Source organism: Montipora capricornis, chromosome 12, assembly GCF_036669925.1.
Source record: "Montipora capricornis isolate CH-2021 chromosome 12, ASM3666992v2, whole genome shotgun sequence".
Taxonomy (NCBI): Eukaryota; Metazoa; Cnidaria; class Anthozoa; order Scleractinia; family Acroporidae; genus Montipora; species Montipora capricornis.
This window is the reverse complement of record NC_090894.1, coordinates 31449938-31467437: the sequence shown is the minus strand read 5'-3', so window position 1 is coordinate 31467437 and position 17500 is coordinate 31449938. Positions and strand designations below refer to the sequence as shown.

The 17500-nt window shown below is 39.0% G+C and overlaps 1 protein-coding gene across 1 annotated transcript in view; it reads right to left on the bottom strand.

Annotated features, from left to right (window-relative positions):
• The window catches only part of LOC138026960 (MAM and LDL-receptor class A domain-containing protein 1-like), a 226196-nt gene that overhangs the window by 199588 nt on the left and 9108 nt on the right, over positions 1-17500 (bottom strand). The window contains exons 3-4 of the mRNA XM_068874440.1: positions 9696-9824; positions 6201-6436 (exon numbers count right to left, since the gene is read on the bottom strand). Of these exons, the coding sequence (XP_068730541.1) occupies positions 6201-6436; positions 9696-9824 (365 nt within the window). The remainder of the gene's footprint in view (positions 1-6200; positions 6437-9695; positions 9825-17500) is intronic.

Below are 17500 nucleotides of genomic sequence, written 5' to 3'. Positions count from 1 at the left end.
GCATGTAAATTCTTTGCCATTCACTCATATGCATTTTTTCATTTATTACAAAATGAAAAGAGATCATTTTTATCTTCACTCATAACTACTGAAAGTGCAAAAGTTAGATTTCACCTGTTTCGCTTCGAAGCCTCCACTCCTTTCAATCAAACACGATAAAAACCTGTGATTTTCGAATTCTAGTTAAGAAGCACACTAAACCTGACGATCGATATCAACCAGGTACTTTTTACTGTGCGTGCACTCAAGTGTATAACGTGCACATATGCAAAAATATATACATTGGGGAACCAGGGAGAACACCAGGAGACCGCTTTCGTGAACATCGGTGAGACGTGGAAAAAAACGACAAGGAAGTATCAAAACCAGTCGCTCGACACTGGGTGACCTGAAAACACGGACCCCAGACCCATGGACTACCCAAACGGACTACAGCTGTCCCCCAAAAATACTATTTCAAGTGAGTACTATTAGTCGTAAGCAGCGTCACAATTAGTACTAAGCCTACACATCCATTTTAAATGGCGTTAGTTAACAGTATTTAAGCCTAAGCACCCATTTTAAAAAGGTTAGCTTTCAATAATTGTTGTGATGGCCGATTACTTCATGTAAGTGAAGTGAAACTAGTGCAACAATAATTGAAAGCTAACCTTTTTAAAATGGGTGCTTAGACTTAAATACTGTTGGCCAACTCTGTTTAAAATGGATGTTTAGGCTTAGCACTAATTGTGAAGCTGTTTACGACCAATAGTACTCTGACACTTGAAATAGTATTTTTTGGGGGTAGTCCGTTTAGGTAGTCCGTCGGGGTAGTCCATGGACCTGAGGTCAGTGTTTTCCGGTCACCCCTGGACACTTCAACCTTCCAATCATTCTATCCAACACATGATGATCAGCTCCCTTTCCCTACTTCCCATTCAGGGCAACACCGAAGCCGAAATTAAAAAAAGGTTGACCAAAGATTCTTTTTTCAGATCGGCTCCCTCACTCCCAACGGAAGTAACGAACGTTTCTCTTTCAACTGCTTTATTCTTGTTAGCTAAGTTGCTATATCCTTAACAAATATATATTATAGCGTAACTACATCTTTCACTATATAAAACGCTAACAACCCATAATTTTCTAATTCGCCCTGACTAAGGGCCAACGCTCGAAACGTCAGCTTTCGATTTTCTCTAAGGTGTTTAATTTAATTCTGTGTTTCACTTTCCCACCAACGCGGCACAGCATTTTTTTTTAGAAAGTAGGCCCCTTTATCCATTTACACCAGACTTTGACGTAAAAACACAATAAAATAATTAATCTTGCAACACCATCAACAAGTGAAGATTGAAGTGCTGTTAATTTTGGTACATGAAAAACGGAAATCAACACTTTACACACAAACTTAAACAATTTCATTGTTAATGAAACAAGTAATAGTATCGACCTCTTCAGACCCATTTTGACAGGTAATCATCAAGTGACGTCATCAATGAGAATAACAAAAGAAGGGGCGTGCATAAATTAGGGGCAAGTTTGAACACGTAATCCTAGCTGAACGTTAAACAACAAGTGTATCCCAGGTCGCATAAATTAGGGTTAATAATAATGCTTAATAATGCTTCCCATAATGAATAAAGTGCAATAGATATACAAGAAAATAAATTTACGCCATAATAACGAATTAACATATAGTTGGGAGGATAACAAGAAGGGGAAACTGAATTCCCATATAAAAGCTGAATCCCGCATCTATACAAAGTTGACAAAACAAAAATGACATAAAAGAATTATGGAAATGTTAATCTATTAAACACACATATGCACATATGCTTAAAAAACTATTACAAAGGGATAATAATAATCAGGTACTTGTGAGCATAGGGGTACGTAAGGGGCAAGTTGGAGCATTGCTGGTCCCAAGAGACACCATAACCCTACCTCCAAGTGAAACAACACGTGCACACTTCGGCGGGGAAAAGATATTAGGGAGCTTAAGCAATAACAACGGCGACGGCAACGAGAACGTCATCTCAAAATATAAATTCGCGTTGTTTAAGGACGGTGCCTACTATTGTTATTGCGCATACGTTCTGCGCATCTGAGATACTCGAGTTTCCAATCGGTGATGCTTACCAATACAGTGATATTTTTGCGCGATTTAAAACTATCCGGAGAAAGTAGATCTTAGTAAGTACTCTTGGTATCCAAAACGAAAATTGGGGGTAACCATGCATTTTTGAGAGATAATTAAGCTTCAATTTGGGAAAGAACTTCATAGATTACTCTGCATTTTAAAGCTTTTTACAAATATTATCCATCAATTATCTTTGAAAAATGCGTGGTTACCCCCAATTTTCTTTTTGGGTTTCAGTGAGACTTATTAAGATCTACATTTCCTGCACAACCTTTGAAATGAAAAGGGTGTGATAGTTCCTCAAAAATGACACTGGTCGGAACGGCCATTAATTGAGGGGAGAAAATGAGACGTTCTTCAAAAAACCTTAAATTTGGCTATTTCACTTTATTAGGGACTTAAAGATCTACTACGGTGACGGCGACGAAAACTTCATTTCAAAAGTCTAAGTCTTTCGCGGTTATTTCATCTAGTTCACTTCGTACAATGTGGGCTAAATTATCCTACAGTTGAATTAATAGGAGCTGTTTTAGAGTAAAACCATAGAATGAGAGATTCGCAAATGTACGCTCACGTTGTCCTTAAAACATCAAATTTGGTGATTTCACGTTCTTGTCATGCAGAGTACGGCAATAAAAAACTGTGCAGCATGTGCAGCACGATTCTTTTTCCTCTTTCAACCAATCATATTATTGTTTTGTGGCGTTGTCGTAGCCGTAGCCGTCGTCGTTTCTTAAAATCCCTGTTGTTTCGCTGACGACGGCAAAGAAATGAACAAAAGTGAAATACGCTCGTGCAATGCGTACAAAGCCATTGTTTTTGCCGTCGCCGTTGTCGTTGCTTAAGCTCCCTATTTTCGTAAGACGCGCGCGGGCACGTGTGACCATGAAATAGTACTGTGTGTGCATATCGTTTTAGCGGTGAATAGTCTGGCTTGGAGTAGAGCTCTGTCCGGCACAGCAATCAAACAGTAAAGATCAAGTGAGTAGCGCAATAAACTCATAATAAGGTGAAAAGAAACTTATCTCAAACAGACAAGCTGATCTTATCAAAAGCCAATCACAAACAGCCAAAATGGACTCATCACATTTGTTTTCGATGATATAAATGATGTTCTGAGTTCAATAGAAACAATGCTTAATGATGTTCTAGACCAACACATTCCACTTAAATCTAAACGTGTCAAAAGGCTCAATCAGCCCATCTGGATGACAAACGAAATTCTTCATTCTATGAAAACAAGGGATAAGTTGTTGAAAAAGGCGCGAATCTCGAATTTGCAGGAGGATTGGACACGTTATGCGCATGCAAAAGGTCAAACCACAAATATTATTAGAAAAACAAAAAGAAGTTTCTTTCGTGAAAAGATCGACGAGAATAAAGGAAACCCGAAAGGCGTCTGGAAAGCTCTAAAATCTCTGAGCGGGACAAATAAACCTCGAGTGTGTATCAATGAAATAGCTACACAAAATGGAATTATCAACGACGAAGCCGACATTGCAAACGAGCTAAATGAATACTTTGTTAACATTCTAGAACAAATTGGTAACAACAATGATGCTGGCGTAGACTTCGATCATACAAAGCTGGCAAATTTTGTTCATTCAAGATTAAATACAGACACGGTTTACAACATCCCTCTGTTAACGCCTGAGCAAACCATTGATATTATGGATAAAATCTCTAGTAACAAGGCCTCTGGGTACGATGGTTTGAGCGTACGCGTACTTAAGAAAATTATACCGGTGTTTGCAAACCCTTTATGCAAACTACTCAATCTTTCAATTTCGACAAACAGTTTCCCCAATCATTGGAAAATGGCTAAAGTCACACCACTATACAAAGGCGGTGCACGGAATGATATCAACAACTATCGTCCGATATCTGTTTTACCTGTCCTCTCGAAAATTCTCGAAAAGCATGTGGCCAGCTCTCTCTCTAAGTTCTTACGTGATAATAACTTATTATACGAGCTGCAATCAGCCTTTAGGCCAGGACATTCCACTGAAACAGCCCTAATCCGACTTACTGATCAGATTCTAATGAACATGGATAATGATAATGTGACCGGTCTGGTTCTTATAGATTTTCGAAAAGCTTTTGATGTGATTGATCGTGAACTTCTTCTAAAAAAGCTGTCGATCTACTGTGCTACTCCTTCTTCTGTTGCCTGGTTCAAATCCTACCTGTCTGAGAGGAAGCAGCTTATTTCGTTAGGGAAAACTACATCTGAACAGTTGACGGTAAAGCAAGGAGTGCCCCAAGGGTCCATTCTAGGTCCGGTGCTTTTCCTTTTGTTCGTCAATGATATGCCTCTTCACGTTCAAAAGTCAACTATGGACGTTTACGCAGATGATACCACCTTGTCTTCGAGTTCAAACTGGAAAACCATACAATCATTAAATCAAGCATTGTCACTAGATCTGTGTAAAGTAGAGAGATGGGCCAGTGAAAACAAAATGTATATGAATATGCAAAAAACAAAAGCTCTGTTGGTAACGGGGAATCGTCTACGGAAGCGCATAGTTCAAGATTCAGGAAAACTGGAAGTAAAAACGGATAATGCAGAAATTGTAAACGTTGAAAACCATAAACTTATTGGTATGATCCTCGATGAAGATCAAACTTACGAAGCGCATGTTGACGAACTTTGCAATAAACTTTCAAAGCCACTTGGCCTCTTACGCCATATTAGCCCCTACTTAAAGAAAAATCAGAGAATAATCTATTTTAACGCAATAATAAAACCACTTATGATGTATGCAAGCCAAGTATGGACATTGTGCAACAAGGAGGCACTCGAGAGAGTTCTCCGCATGCAGAAACGGGCCACCCGTATTATGAAGCACAACGCACTAGTCGAACAGTAACATTGTTTAACAACTTAAGCTGGATCCCCTTTTATAATGAAGCGTATATAAAGCGTTGTGAACTGGCCTATAAACGGATAAATGGTACTTTACCCAACTATTTAAATACATCCCTTAGAAAAAACTCCGATGTACACCAAAGAACCACGAGAAATTGTAATTTAAATTTATTGTGCCCCCTCCATAAAAACATCTCAGAGGGTGGACGCACCTTTGCCGTAAGGACGGTGAAGGACTGGAACAATTTGCCTCGATCATTAAAAACAAGTAAGTCTTTAAAATCCTTTAAGGCTGAATTATGGAAAAGAGTACTAAATTCTCAGAAGACAAGGGGATCGTTTGATATAAATTTATAACAATAGATAGTCTTTTGTATGCATTTAATTTCGTTTTTAAATCGATTTGTCTAGTTATAAATTGAGTTCTAGGAATGTTTGTTTTCTTATTCTATTGTAAATAGTATCTATTCTTAATGCAGTTTTTATACATTGTAATTTTGTACCTTAAGAGGGCCACAAGTTCATCAGTAATGTTAGTTACTGTCACGTGTTACCCTCGTAAAATAAAGTCTCTCTCTCTCTCTCTCTCTCTCTCTCTCTCTCTCTCTCTCTCTCTCTCTCTCTCTCTCTCTCTCTCTCTCTCTCTCTCTCATCACAAAACAATTGAAACACGACAAAATGGAAGTTTTAGCGGGCAAGGTAAAAAAAAAACAAACAAACAAACAAATAAGTGCTTTCTTTTGTGGCGTTTTAAGCCGGTAACGCTTATTTTATGCAACTAGAATTCAATAACAAAGCACTATAATTGTGTAGCATGTACATACTGGTGTCCCACAAGGCACTAAACTTGGCCCACTTTTCTTCCTCGTTATGATGAAAGATCTAAGAACTGATCTACCCTTATATAAATATGAAAATACATATACATCCATGTTACATATACATACAAGTCAGAATATTTTGGCACAGTTTTAACGAACCCAAAAAATGATAGAACTCGGAAAATTGTCCTCTCTGGCGTCTGAGTTGAAAATGTTCAGGGCGTTGATAGAAAAAAAAAAAAGCCTTTTGCCTGTTAAAGTGCGCCAAAGGTAGCTGTTTGCTTTGCTTCTACTGTCATTTACTGTTGCTGACGGATTGTCCTACTGAATTGGTGCGTAGACATCCACGATTCGATACAATACAACTACCTCACAAATGTGCTGTACTTACTTTATGTCCTAACACAATTGTCCTCTCAGCCTTTCTCCAAATGTTGCCTTTATTTCCAGATTCACTGAAAACTTTCATATTTCCGTTGAAAACATTCAGAGTCCCCATTTCTGCTCCATACATGTGATAATAGAAGGACAAGCATCCAAGTTCTCCATTTCCAGGAAGAACTAGTTCAAGTGTCGCGTTATCGCCTTCTCGTCGAGGGGATGACGTCTCAATAAACATATAATAGCCTTTAAAAGAAAAAAAAACAATTTTCCTCTTTTATTAAAAAAAAAAAAGTTAAATTTATTCCCCTTGGCTATTTGGGAATATTTAATCAATAGCTTAAAACCCGAGATAATCACTAGAAGAAACAAAACTGATTTGAATTGATCAAACTTTGATTACATTAACAATGTTAGAGCTATTTCATAAATTAGCGCCTTCTGACCACTCCGACCTCCCCCAAAAAGGCAGTTAAGTTTATTGCCCATGGCTTTTTGGGAATATTCAGTGAATGACGTGAAACCCGAGATAATTAACAATTATTCCATTCGCGCTTGTTGGATATGAGATGGTAAATAGCCAACGACGCGCGTAGCGCCGAGTTGGCTATAACCAGTTTATTAAATTCCTCCAAAAGTAAGAAACACGAGCGAAAAAAGGAGAAGATCCTAGCGAAATCGAGAAAACTTGATGAAGATGCGATGTTGTGTAATACCTTGTGGTCAGACAGACGTAGGCTTATCACAAAAACATTTCTTGCCTTTTCGCTTACTTCTGAACGTCGCGGAATTGATCCAAACATTCCAGAAAAAAAAAGTTTTGTTTTAAATTCAAAGAGAAATTTTGCTTGCCGGCGAAAAAAAATTTAGTTTAGTAACGCTTAACCCAATCATTTACGATATAAGGTCAAACTAGTACTAAAGTATATGAGCTGATAACCGAGATTGAGTGAACCGATCAGAGCACGCGAAATGCATTATCCGAGTTTGAGAATTTAATAATCAATAATAGTGATATTCGTGCACTCTGAGTGGTTAGCCCAAGATGAATAGGAATTATTATTCAACTCTGAGAAAAAGAAGAAAGACAAATTCATTAGCTTCCCTTGTCGCTTCTTTTACCGAGAAGCAAATTTCATCGATAAACTCGGCTGATTATTCAACTTGTGTGGTACATACAAAACAATTATTCACCTCATCAGCGTGGGTGAAAGTAAATACCCACCACTATTCCGAGTGAACTGTTCTCCGGTCATTCCGTCCATTCTGCCATCAGAAGCAGAAAGTATTCGGTTCATTCCGAAAACGAAATAGGTCCCAAAAGAACACGAATACCGTCTATTCCGTGTATTCCTATTAAGGAATCGTACCAAAAGAACGCGCCCTTAAAATGACGCCGGTATCACGTATTTCCCGCCAAAACGACGCTGGTTTGTACGCGCACACTATTGCTCTATGAGAAAGTCTCGTTCTCATTCTCGTCCTCGTCCTCGTCCTAGAATCTAAAGGTCCCTAGTGATAGCTCAATGGCTACCTCCAACAGCATTGATAGTGGGTGTGTTGTAGGACAAGGAAAGGTTGTGAAGAAATGTACATAGTGTTTCACACCAAAGAGTAAATGGCCCTATTGACACGTTCTAATGAACTCAACCGACTTTCGTTTGTTGAAAAGCTTGTGCCAGAGGCCCCGATTGAAGTATTACTGACCTTGACAGAAATGAGGCCGCAATGCTTGATTAAACAGAACTCAAAGCAAGCATATCTTGACCAACAGAGACGGCAAATTATGGATGAAGAAGATAAAAACAGTGACATCAGTGATTCCGAGAGTGATGATCCAGGTATTTGGGTTGATGTGGATGACATAGAAGCAACCATAGTAAGCAAATGGTGGCAAAACAATGGGACCTTCCAGAACGCCGAACCAGCATCAATGCTGCCAAAGCTGTCGCTCAAGCAGGGCTACTCAAGCGGTCACAGGTGTCCCAAACTCTGTGTTGTGTTTTGAATTTTAGGTGACAAGTCACCGCTCCTTAAGTACAAATCTCTCCCCTCACCCCTCCCCGGGATCACCAACTGACCGTTTGGGTGCACCGCTGATCGTCACAAGAATGTTGACAGAAGGCGAAATTGAAATTTTGTGGCAAATTTTCCTTCGCAGAGTGGATAGCGAGACTATTTTCTAGAATAGATGTTCGATAGAACCTTCGAACATGCGGCTGGCCGAGTTTGAGGCGGATTGAAGGGTTTTGGCTACATTTTTTGGCTCGATTTCTTGGTTTGCCTGGCCGATCGTTTCCTACCTTTTCTCTCTTTTAGAGATCGGTCTTCGGTTGAGGATATCTCGCGAAGTAGGGGACAGAATAGCACCAAATTACCAAAGAACAGACAAGTGAGTGCAACATGAGTGCTCATTTCGTTTATTAAGCCTTCTTATTTGTATTGGCAAAACTCGCCATACAAGCTCAGTAAATTTAGAACGCAACGCGGAGTTTGAGCCACTTGTTGTCTCTGAAAACCTAACTCGTGAACTTTTTCAATCCCAAGAAGGCTTGTTGAAGTCGTTCGTAGAATCAATTGCAGCTAACTTAACGAAAAGGGTTGATGATCTAGTATCTCAGGTCGTTGACCTGAGAGCGAGACTTGAATTTAGTAAGAAGGATATTAATGAACACAAAACTATGATTGAGATGATAGATGTGAAGCTGCAGTCTACTGCCGATGAGATTAATACGATTCATACCGTTTGGAAAGCAATTTGAGAAAGTAATCTAACTTGAAAATCAAAGCCGAAGAAATAATATATGTATTGAAGGCATTGCTGAGGAATCGGGTGAAACTTGTGAGAGTACTGAACTCAAAGTGAAGGAATGCCTGGTTAGAAGCTGCAGATGGAGACGTTGCCATTACTTGAACGTGCGCATCCAACAGGGAAAGGAAAAAAAAGCCGATGGTACTCCCAAACCGAGAACAGTTGTTCTTTTTGCTTAACTTCTACCATAACTGACGTCAGGGTGGGCTCCATTCCTATCCTTTGGTATGCACAACTTGTCCCTTGCAATAGTGGTAGTCATTTTACCCACCACAAATGGAAAGCTGAGTGAACTTTGGAGCACATGGGCGGGGATTCGAACTAGGAGCGCTGAAATGCAGACTAGGAGCGATATTCACTTCACTACGCGCAACATACAACGCGTATCATACAACTTCTTAAAACAGAGAGATGAGTTAGAATAGGAGAATTTTCATACTTTGATGACAATCAGCAGAATGCCGTGTGCGCGATGCTAAATCACTCTAATACCGCGTTATGTTGGTGTCTTTCTTGTAAACAGAGCTATCGGAGGATATCGTACTACCTTACGTTTTAGAATCGTTTGAATTGCAATATTTTACGCTTTTAAACTAAATTTTGAAATTTCAATGGATTCAACACTATTCACTTTAAAAACGAGATTCCATTAAAAAGGTATATACGTGCACATAACAACGATAACAAACTCACCATATCCACCATGGCCTGAGGAAGGCCCTGTAGAGGAGGACGCTGTGGACCCCGAATGAAGCGTCCAGTTGAAGTCATCTGTGCTCGATTGGCTCCATTCAGCACACAAACCATTCTCAAAGTTACAACCTAGTAACAGATGCATCATACAGTATCAGTCGCATTATAATGATTGATGACAACTACTAGGCCTTAGGCCCGTTTTAAACTTCGCATTTTACATGTGCCGAATCTAGTGCAAATGAGCAAAAACAATAGATTTTTCTCATTTGCATTAGATTCGGCACATGTAAAATGCGACGTTAAAACGGGCCTTAGAACTTGGTGTGGCCAATATATCACACCCAGTAGTGAAAATACAAAAGCTGCAAAAGCTGAACCCAGACAATGTAAAATTATCCGAATTTGCTTTATTTACACACTTATAAACGTATTAATGTCTCCTTGCAATCATACATTTTTTCTTCTCATTAAAGTGTGGCGGCATCCACAGTAAGGAATTAGTTTTACGCCCTGCCTATAAACAGTTCAAATTCTTATTGTCATTCCTTTCCAACTTTCAACACCAGTGTAAACAATTCAATAGAAAATTCTTTTTCACGCTTTTTAAGACGTCGTTTTACGCTTACATTTTCCACCCTGATGCCTTTTTAAGAGCTTTCCATAACTGTTATCTCCCATTATACGCATCCATACTATAGTCGACCATATGGTGAGGTGTACAAAAAAATGCATTACAAAAGTAACTATCGATGTTTTCCCGTATTTCTTTTCGGCGATTTGCATACGTGATTACATGATTTCAAGAGCAATTTGGAATAAATAAGCACGAGTAAATTTTTTTGCAATTTGTAGTCTTTGAGAAAATTTACTCTTGCTCATTTATTCCAAATTGCACGAGAAAAATCATGTGATTAGATATTAATAACATACATGAAAAAGTTTGAGATGGTTAAAGGGCATGTAAACCCCAAAACTATCTTTTTTTTCTGTTTCTTCTAGCATACCGAAAATTGCTATTCTTATTTCCAGGGCGCGCGCTTGATTTGAAAACAGAAGATTTGATTGGTTCTGACCAAACCCTGCTGTTTATTAGCCGATCACAATCCCGCATTTCGATGTGTTATTTGGACTGGTATACCACTTTTTGTGGTGCACTGCACACTATGTCATTGGTTTTAAGAGTGTAAGCCGTGTTGCCAATAGGCCCGCAACGCTTGCATAAGTCACGAAAATAAACAGGTCTTTTGGACGTGTGCTTGAGTTTCAACAAAATGAGCCACAAAATCGGCAAGAATTTGACACTGATGAATAATAAAGCAGCTGCTATTTCCAAAACGATGGAATTACCTGGTGATAAATGACCTCGTCTAGGATAGTAAATTTTTGACTTTGCAGATACAATGGTCAACCTCAAGAGTCGGCGATTGTGATCTTTGTGTCGAATTCGCACATTTCTTGTCAAACGCTATAACACTTGAAAAACACGGTATCTTGCCATCATTTTGACACAGAAGTATTATTTGTTTCGTGAGTAAACACGCAAGGTAACTTGATCACGGCGCCCGCTGAATTCGACACTTTCGATTTTAAGATTTACTTGTGCAGCCAAAAAAAAAAAAAACAATAAAAAATTGAACGTAGCAAAAATCTCCCAAAATGTTTTTCGCTGATGATAACTTTTTATATCCGCGGTTCAAATGTCTGTCGTTTTCATGTCGCAAATTTTGTTGCTGATGGCAAAATATTTTATTCTTAATCGACCGTCCTGAAAACTTCCTTCCGCTCTTCCTAAAACAAGTGTATCAATATTTACTTACTTTTGCACCAACATTTGTTTTACATAAAGCAGGCTAACAAAATCTTTACCTTGCTTGGTTTGCAATTTTGAGCTTTAAAACATAATTTTCGGTCCTACGTTTCTGTTACAAAGTGGCATATTTTTTAGGTCACCCATATCCAGGTACTAACCCCGCCAGATAGGGTTTAGCTTCAGTGAACGTTTGTATTAGATAGCCGTCAGACGCTCAGAGTACACACTTAAACGTGTGGTGAAAAAGAAGTTGTGAGGGCACTTGAAAATATTCAATGGGGAGTCATGGTGGCTTAGTGGTTATTAACCGTGCCTCTCAACTCTGCTACCCGGGTTCAACTCTGGCCTCGAGGTCGTATGTGAGCCGAGTTTCAGTCGACCTTACTCTGACTCCTAGGGTTTTTCTCCGGGTACTCGGTTTTCCTCCCTCATGAAAATCGACTCTCAGTCAATAAGATCTCTCTCTTTCATTGCATTAAAATGAATAAAGTTTCGTTTGTTTGTTTCTTTCTTTCTTTCTTTCAGTATGTCAGCCTCGAGGCCAATGTTTCTCGATTTCCTTTTATTTTCTTCAATCTTTCTGGGTTTAGTGTTTTGCTAGTAACCACATGTCTTCTCAGGGGGCTATTTACTTAGGACATCTACCATGGCACTATAATAATAAACGGTACCAAGACAATATCGTTTACTATTAGAGCTACAAATTTCGCAAAGATGACTTGTATCTCCTGGAAGACAAAACGCAGCTCAGTTGACAATATGGAGTAAAGCGCGGTGTTCAGTACTGCACTACCACACGTACGCGAGGCGTGCCTATTTTTGGCACAGAGTTAAAGCAAAACTGTACTGCCTTTTTAGCCAATCAGAATTTAATAATTTTTTTCGAGTATATTATTAGAACCTAAAAATGTCCTTAACGTGTTCTATGCTAAGTTCGACTAAAAACTGAGTTGTTCTATTATCATGCAATAAAAAAACGCATTGCTAATTTTAGACTAGACCCTCCATGAGCGTAGACCGAATTACCTGTAGTACATGTTAAACACAAACAGAAGGCACTGAGTTGGGTGGTATTGAACTGCAGCGTTCCAGTTAATTTTTCCAAGTGCGGGGTCATTAATACTATTTGAGGGCTCACCCAGACGTCGAGCCAGGAGAGGCCTTTTGGCTCACGCGTTTAATTACTTCGTAATTTCCTGCCCCATTTTGAGGTCTTTTAGTTTTTTAAGCTTTGGTAATAATTCAGTTTAAAGGTAACAAATCATGCTATTGAGTAAAACTCAGTTGCTTCTTCTTTAAATAGTCTGCAAAAAACTAACTGCAAATTGCTCTGACGGACGTTTTCCTGCATGTCGTGCATGTCTTGCAGTTGCACTAAGCACACACTAAGGAAGGACTGAAGTTGTTGTTTCCGCCTCCAAATTCCTCTTCTTTTCAGTCTAACTTGATGCCAGGTCAAAAAATATTTGGCACTTTACATACCGTAAAAAGTACCGTAAAAGCCGGGACTTAACAGTAAAAGGCAAGCCAAAACACAGGTGAAGAAAAAAATAACGGTATTTCTAGATAACTCTGAATCGAATTCTCATCGAAAGATTAATGACAGTCGATCGTAAAAACACAAAATTTCGCAATCTCTGACGTCTATAAATCAAGGGCAAGGTCATGATGTTCTGTCAAAAGGAATAAATTGATCACGTGCTAGGCAATCATAAGCGTGCTCGTGATCACCTTGTGTCAACTGAATGAACTTCGGGAAAGAATGTTAGGGTGCTTTCGATTGGAAAATCCGGATTTAAAATCCGGATCTTCGGCTTTCCAATTCAACACAAAATCCAAAAACTGATTTCGCGACGGGTTTCTTTAATTGAAATCCTCACCCAACATGGTTTCCAATTAGCAAAACCGCGGCAAAATTCGTTTTCAGATTTGGTGTTCGATTGGAAACCCGAGATCCAGATTTTAAGATCTAAATCTGGATTTCCCAATCGAAACCACTCTTAACCGTTCATCGTTTTCAGAGTAAAACAACGTACATTTTAGCCAAGAAACGTCCGTCTTTAGTTTTTTAATATTGCTGTAATACTTAACTGAATATTTACATTTTATCTGTCAGGCCCCAGTTGTTCAAACGATGGATAGCGCTATCCACCGGATAAATCACTATCCACTGGATAACTCAATTGGTTTTGCTAGTGTTTATCGGCTGGATAGTGATTTATCCGGTGGATAGCGCTATCCATCGTTTGAACAACTGGGGCCAGGTCTGGAAGCCTTCTTTGTCGGGTCCCTGAGAAACGTATCTATTTTGACTTCAGGGTGAACTATTTACACAATCATGAGGTTAAGCGGCCAGTCAAAACACAAGTTGTAACTGAAAATCTAAACATCTATGAGACACAAAAACAGCTTTATCGCAAATAACAATGAAGTTTTTTTTACTATGTGATTGGTTTTGGGTTAGAGTAAAGCGATATATTGTTGAAAAATGTTAGTTTTAAAGGGGCTATGTCACACAAAATGATTTAATTTCATGACATTCAAAATTCCCAAAAAGCATGAGTAATGTAAACATTCTTTGCACCAGTAAGTCGAAGCAATAAATTAGATTAACCAGGAACTTACATGCAAAGAAATATTGTTGGCTTCCCAAATAAACTTCATTTTACGCTATAATGGCAAAAAAGATTTTCTCCTGACGTTAAAAACTTTGCTACCTATCAATCATTTGACAGAAAGAAAACATTCCTGTTATCTATATAAAAAATCCTCCAGTATCACATTTCAACCCACTTTTGCAAATTTGTTAAGCTCGAATATTACACAACATGATGAATTGACAAAGGAAAATCGCACAAAAAACCTTTTCCAGCGAAAAATGTATTGGAACAAACAACATATAAATTTGCTATTAGAGGGAAAAACCCTTCCTATTTCGTTGTGTGCGTGAAAACAAGAAATCCAATCATGTAAAAATTAATTACCATACGCAGCAAAATAAATTTCAGGATCAAACCCTTCTCTGAAGAACCTTTCCTTGAATGTGGTAGGCACGGTGGCCTTATGGTTAGTGCGCTCGACTCGGGTCCTGGCCGGGGACGTTGTGTTGTGTTCTTGGGCAAAAACACTTTACTCTCACGATGCCTCTCTCCACCCAGGTGTATAAATGGGTACCGGCGAAGTTAATGCTGGGTGTAATCCTGCGATGGACTAGCATCAAATCCAGGGGGGAGTAGAAATACTCCCAGCGGCTTCATGCTACAGAAACCGGAGATAAGTGTCGGCCTGGTGGGCCTTCTAGGCTCGTGGCAGACTCTATCTTACCTTTACCTTACCTTTCCTTGAATAATGAAGCACAAAATAGACAACAAGCTTTCTTTCAAAAAATTATCGACTGTCACATTTACAATTATTTTTTTACCTGACGACTGTGCAGAGTTGATAACAAAATAAATGTAAATAGACAGAAAACAGTAAACACAGATGCATTCACGGTGTTCGATCCTTTCTCTGAGTTTCTTAAACCCATATCCAGCCAGAATAGAAAAAGTTACCAGAGATTTGCCATTTGGTTTCAGTGTTGTACATAACACTACATTCGCAAGATATTGACCTCTGACGGCGAAAAATGCAATTGTTGTTGAAGCCCCTTATTCGTCGCTTTTAAAGTGAATTCCAGATATTCATTTTTCCCAGCTTGTGTTGCTTATCGAATTGACGTTCCATTATTGAGCTCCAAAAGGAGATATTTTGTTTAAAGATCCAATAAAACACCATTCGCGTTACATCGGCTTCGTCGCCATTGTTTGTATTGTGTCCAACTGATAAAATCTATGCATTTCCAGTACCCCCTGAAACGTACCAAAGGTACGCGCAGGATACTCTGGGCAAAAAACCAATACTTAACAGGGGAGCGACAGGTTTTTTCATCTTCCTTACACAGGAAAAAACGGAAAAATGACACCCAATTTATCGACTGGTTTGCCATACTGGCAGCCCAGTAAAAAATCGTGCCTAAGTATTTTCATTGGTCTTAATTGTCCTGTTAGACTACAGTTTTACATTTCTTTTACCGTTATTTACACGGCACGTAAAAGAACAAAAAATAAATATATGACGTTCTTAACTGACTTTCAGCCTGGGTATACTCTTTGTACAGACCTCTTTCATAATGGCCAAATAAAATATGCTTCTGTTTTAATACTAATACGCTTTATAGCCTCAAAAGGAATATTCAAAAGAATATTTGTTTTAAAATGAGGGCAGTAGGTTTAATTAACATAAATACAAAAGAATGTAAAGCAGGTCACCATTTATGAAAGCGGTCTATATTCTTAAACTTTTGGTTAATCTCCGTTCTTATAAGAAAAGAGTATATATTGCATCTTTAATCAAATGCGTATTACAAACAAGATGAAAACTCTTTTAACCAGGGTGGCCCATTCATTCCTTAATCCTCACGGTATTAACGAACGCTTTTCATTTAACTAATATATTCCTATTTTTCACGTTGCCATGTTACCACCAATAGCGTAGCTCCTACTCTACTATAAAAACTACACGTAACCCATAATCCCTCGATTCGCTCTGACGAAGGGCTAACGCTCGAAACGTCAGCTTTTAGAATCTCTGTACGGTGGCCAATTTACATTATCAACTCCGTTGATAAAACCAAATTTTTGTATACTACTTCCCCACCGACGCAGCACCACAGTTTCTTTAGAAACTACCCCTTCATCCATTCAGCAACTAGGCTGACATCCAGAAGGACCCTGCATATAAACAATATTTAGAATCATCTAAACGACTAAAATGTATAAGTACTTCTGGTTGAACTTAGTAACACTAGAAATACTTAGAAACACTAGTATCCGCCCATCCTCACCTCCCATCACAAATATAAAATTAGATATCGTGAAAACAAAATATGATAAAAATAATAAAATTTAAAGTTAATTTAAAATTCAAATACCTAAGAAGTATCTTTTCAAGCGACTTTTGAAAATACTAAAATTGGAGGTTTCCTTGATTTCTTTCGGTAATAAATTAAAATGTTATTTCTGACGGGTGAGCAAGCGAACAAGGCTGAAATAACTATTTTGTCGGCACGAGATACAACAAGGGCCTGGGTTACAGGCCGGGGTATCATGGGTAGGGTTTCAGTGGTATATAAGACCGAGTATAACACGTGGCAGTCATCTAGGCTTCAGAACCAACCGCGTTCTTTCGTTTCGTTTAATTTTTTCTTTTTGCCGTAATGTCGGTTACCAAAGATGAAGTGTCCGACCTAATTAGAGCCAACAACAATCAGTTAATGGCCTCCTTTAAGGAGCTGCTCAAGGACACTGCAGGTCAGATTAAGCGTGCCAACGAAACTTCGACAGAACAGCAAATGAAAGAGATCAAGAAACTGAAATTTCAAGAGCCGCATAAGTTTAAAAGAAAAGCCAACGAGGACCAGTTCAAGTTCAATCTCAAGCTTGCGGAAACCTTCGACAGCGCCAAGTCTGCCGCTGAGAAGTCCAACCTTGAGAAAGTCAAGTCTGACCTCGAAGAAGGTCGGTTTCGTCTTCAAGTTCCCAATCACAACCTCTGTCCTCCCAGCCAGCCGCGACCAATTCCGGTTTCCCGTCTCGTCGTCCTAACATTGGCACATGCTTCGCTTGTGGAAAGGCCGGCCATTGGCGTGCCTGCTGCCCCGCGATGACAACACAGTCCATCTCTTCAACTTCTAAGTGACTAGATGAGCAGGATTTATCAGGTGTAGTCCTGTCTTGTTTTGATCGTAATGATTTTATTTTGGAAGCTTTGAGTGATTGTCAGCCTGATTCCAGTTCTGACCCATCTTCTCCCAATGTTTTCCCGCTAGTTTTAAGTTCGTTTTAAGATCCCCTATGTTCTGCTGATATTGATACTCCTGCTCTGCCCTCAGTCCGTGGAAGACTTCGAAAATGCATTGATTTTTGGCGTTCATTAGAAGTTTCTCAGTTCA